The 4,250-nt window shown below is 38.7% G+C and overlaps 1 protein-coding gene across 1 annotated transcript; it reads left to right on the top strand.

Moving 5' to 3' along the window:
* The first annotated feature begins 207 nt into the window (after positions 1-207).
* Positions 208-2,219, top strand: LOC102806570 (uncharacterized). Its single transcript, XM_006811711.3, has 3 exons — positions 208-436; positions 1,240-1,353; positions 1,487-2,219. Exons 1-3 carry the CDS (start codon positions 328-330, stop codon positions 1,978-1,980), a joined length of 717 nt encoding a protein of 238 aa, XP_006811774.1. The 5' UTR covers positions 208-327; the 3' UTR covers positions 1,981-2,219.
* Positions 2,220-4,250: the final 2,031 nt, after the last annotated feature.

Below are 4,250 nucleotides of genomic sequence, written 5' to 3'. Positions count from 1 at the left end.
GAAGTTGATTGAATTCACAGTTATAAATGACGTGAAACTAGGTTATCGTGAATTACATCGGAGGATGAAGACCACAAGACAAATTCACTACAAGCCGTGGCTGCATATGTAGATATTTTCGGAGCCTGAGCCAACTCGCGATCACGTGGCTCATTCTCATATACCTTTGCCAACAACCGTGTCAAAGTATGCCAACTGTACTAACCTACCCTACCCCCGATAAAAATAATAGACCAACCCAAATTACCAGGGTGCATAGCGCGTCACCGCTTCCGTCACAGCAAACGAAGAGCCAGTCCACTGAGTACGCTCGCTTCTGAAAACAAAATGTCAACCCAGATGTGTGTTTACAAATGCCCGTCGTGCGAGAAGTCTTTTAAAAATACGAGTGGATTTCAAAAACATTCAAAAAAAGTACATGGGACAGGTTTAAAAGGTTGGTGTTTTTTTTCTCGTCTGCACTGGTTTATGAATTGCATTACGAGTAAACTGGCTACTTTGAATATTGTTAATAGAAGGGCCGAAACGACCACTCGTTTACGACCGTAACGTCAAAAATGAGGTCTGTAACTTATTTAATTTTATTAACTGGACCGAACCACCCAGCTGCCGTAGGCATCATCGTTGCCTTTTAAAGTGTGTAGTGTACGACATTTCTGTGAATCGAATGTTCAATAAATCGTTATTTATACTACCCAAATACTATCAAGTGTAGTATGAATTGAAAGAAATGTTGGCTCAGATGGCTAGTAGTGATGATCTTGAATGTTGCTCACTCCCCCCATATGAAATAATATAATTTTGCTATGCATTCATTGTAATAATTAAAATTAAGATCCGCTGTAATTTAAAGTTGGTGATTTGTTGATGTCGCATTTTCCACGGTCAATTAACACATCTATAGGTGTCATTCATTTACACTGTACAATAAAATTCAATGTGTCACACTTTTTTTCCTAGTTGACAACTCGTGACAAGTTTTGACTTGACCCCTCCTGTATGCGACAATATTTCAATTTTAGCCAACAATCCTCTGATTTCTTTAGTTAGATAAATAAAAAAATACATATACTATTACAATGTTATCAATTTGCGTACCAAATTTGCGACGTTGGTGTAAGGACGATCTGGCCCTGGTCGCTTACTTACTTATTCTGTTTTATACGACGCTATGCACGTGTTTCTTCTATTATTCAGTGTCAATCGATGTTTATTTACATTGTGTTTTGTTCTACTTAGCGACTGAACACAAAGTGACAACCCCAGGAAGTAAGCGAGACGATGTAGAGGACAATGTGTGTCAATGGATGGACTCAGATGACGAGAATAACCCGGACTGCTCCACGGAACCTGGTAAGATCTCATTATATACTGCTTAATTTGAGTGACAGGGGATTCCACCATCTATTGGATATGACATTACGCTGTGGCGAGTCGGGTTTTACTGTGATTTGTACTGACCAAAGTCATTTCTTTTTTGTCCCAGTTTTTTCCACGCCTGCTGCAGTTTACCAAAAAGATAATTTGAAAAATGACTTGCCAGCTCTAGTCATCGAAGCACTCCAACAAATCAAATGCGATAACTGTTTGACTATCCCAGGTAGCGTGTATGGATTTGGAATCGTGGCGATTGCAAACGACGTCATCACCAAAGTGAAATCAGGCGACACCTTCTCTAATAAATTCATCACTGATATGACAAGCAATTTTTGGAACACTATCATATCAGGAGATAAAGAGCGGACATTTTCTCTATACAATGAAGCAATATGGCACCATTTTTACAATATGTGGATCGACGAAGACCTCACAGAAACTGTTATTGATGACTTTCGTAAGTTATGTAATGCAGATGCTGAGAATGCGCAGTTATTCCGGACAGCAAGAATGTTTCTATTCCGATTAATTGTTCTTGTCAGAAACCACAGAGATAGGTCTGACGGACTATTACAAATTCAAAAGGTTCCGTGGCAAATGTAGAACTACAGTATGATCAGGTGGGAGGGTGGTGATGGACGGTCACGTTACGAACATGGGTAGAAGGGCGATGGGCACTGATGAAGGTTTACAATGTGATCGTCGGATACATTGTAATTTTAACGTTTTTTTCAGGGGATAATATTATTTGGTAGTGAATTTACATTTCAATTACATGTACTTTCCTACGTCTGTCAGTATTGTTGAATTACGTAATAAATAAAATAAGTACACATAGACAATGCAAGTCAAATGGTGCGAAATATTATGCTACAACGCGGGCTGGGAATTCGCATTAGAATTACAATAACATTCTTGTAGGATGGGTGCACCTGACCTGTCCTATACACGCTTACACCATTATAGAATCACAGCTCGGAATGATTGTTTTAGCAAATTAAAGAGGAACAGAGCGTCAGAGTACTTGCTAAATGCACGAATGAAAAGAAGGAATGATGCACGTTGTATTTTTCGTTTTTTTCGACTTCCTTCCGTTCACATTGACGTACTTTGTTTTGATTGGCTGAACGAAATCGATGAAATATTTGGATATTCATTTTTCTGATTGGCTGCATGGGACATGACTGTCGTTCCCAAAAATTGTGGCGCCTCATTCTAATGATATATTTATGACGTCATTACGTTTGTGAATGGTGGTCTGTTTTTCACGTGCAATGACATCATGCCGTGGCCACAACGTAGCATTATTTTATTTCCCAGTAAATAAGAATATTAAGTAATGCAGGCTATGAATTAACGCACTGACGTTATTTTCGCTATTTCCACGGAATTTAGTAATTAAAATACTTGAGAGTATTTAATTAAATTGCCATGCTTATCATTGAGCATCCCGATACGTCGGGACGACCATACGTACGAGTACTAGACGCAATAACCCACGACACACCCATGTTATTTATGGGTTACAAAACATGGGAATAATATATACGAAATTATATTATACCAGTATATTGATGGTGTTAATCCATTGATTTGATTGGTCCAAACACAAAATTTGCATATGCAATCCATGGTATATTGGCTGATAATGCACGGCTAAACCAAGTGGCCCTGGAACATGAATTGACTACAGGTTTAATACGGAAATACATAAAACCGGTATTATTTGATTTTTAGGGAAATATAGTGGTTGAATTTTGGAAGAATATTGAAAAAAATACTGAATTAAAAACATCTGAAAAGTTATATAACTATAATATTGCTTTTTGTTAATGGTGGGATCCAAGTTGTGAGCGTCGGTCGTTGGGTGATTGTCGTTCGCCACACAAACCTAAACCACCGTCCCTCAACACCGTGAGGTGCCTACACGAACGCCAGAACGCTATGTTCTCAGTGTTGTTACTTTGAGATAGATTGCGAACTTCCAACAAAGAAAACATGGTCTTTAAGTACAAGATATAATTGAGGGATTTAATGACATAAAAATGCAAAAAACTATGAGTTACAGGCAAAAATGTATGCCACCAATAACAACCGGTGTCCGGTAGCGGCAGCTGACAAAATATTGCAGTGCCATCTGTTTCAAAAAACACGGGACAACGCAGGATTCGACGACGATATATGGTATTGTAATTCTCCACTATGGGTAAATAAATTACAGGAGATGATGAAGGTAATTTCGAAAGCTACAGATTTGTGCCGAGTGTACACCAACCACTGTATGAATCTGATTAAAATCTGATGTAACAAAAGTAATAAAAAATAAAATTAAAATAAGTTTATAGCCAAAATACACTACATCAGATTTTAATCAGATTGCCACTGTATTAGAGCGACGGCGTGCAAAGTCTTTCGGCCGGAGTTGAGACAAGGCATATCATGTACGTGTCACAAAAACGATGCGAAAATCCGATCTTACACCATCAAACTTACCCCAGAACAACGACAAAACTTGTCACAAAACTTTGGTTATACCAAAGGTATCCAGGTCAGATGTTGGAACTGAGGTCGCTGTGCCGGTCGCCGTACATGATACACTGCGTCCCGCCGCGTCTCAAATTTCGGTCGAACCAAGTACCGCTGAACGTCAAATATCCACAGTTACAAGTAGTATGATGAGTCACAAAACCGGTTTATTTCACAACTGTACTTTCAATGGGCAAATTACAGTCCAAATTGTACAAAAACCGGAATGAAAACGTGGAAAATCCGTTGTTTAAATGATCCAAACTGTACACGACCCTGTATTTCAAATCGCGTTGTGCGTCAGTAAAAGGTCAGAAAGGCCATCCTTTGTTATGCTAATTTGTGTG

Source organism: Saccoglossus kowalevskii, chromosome 8 (genome assembly GCF_978046115.1).
Source record: "Saccoglossus kowalevskii chromosome 8, keSacKowa6.1, whole genome shotgun sequence".
In the NCBI taxonomy this organism is placed as follows: Eukaryota; Metazoa; Hemichordata; class Enteropneusta; family Harrimaniidae; genus Saccoglossus; species Saccoglossus kowalevskii.
This window is presented reverse-complemented; position numbering and strand designations above follow the sequence as displayed.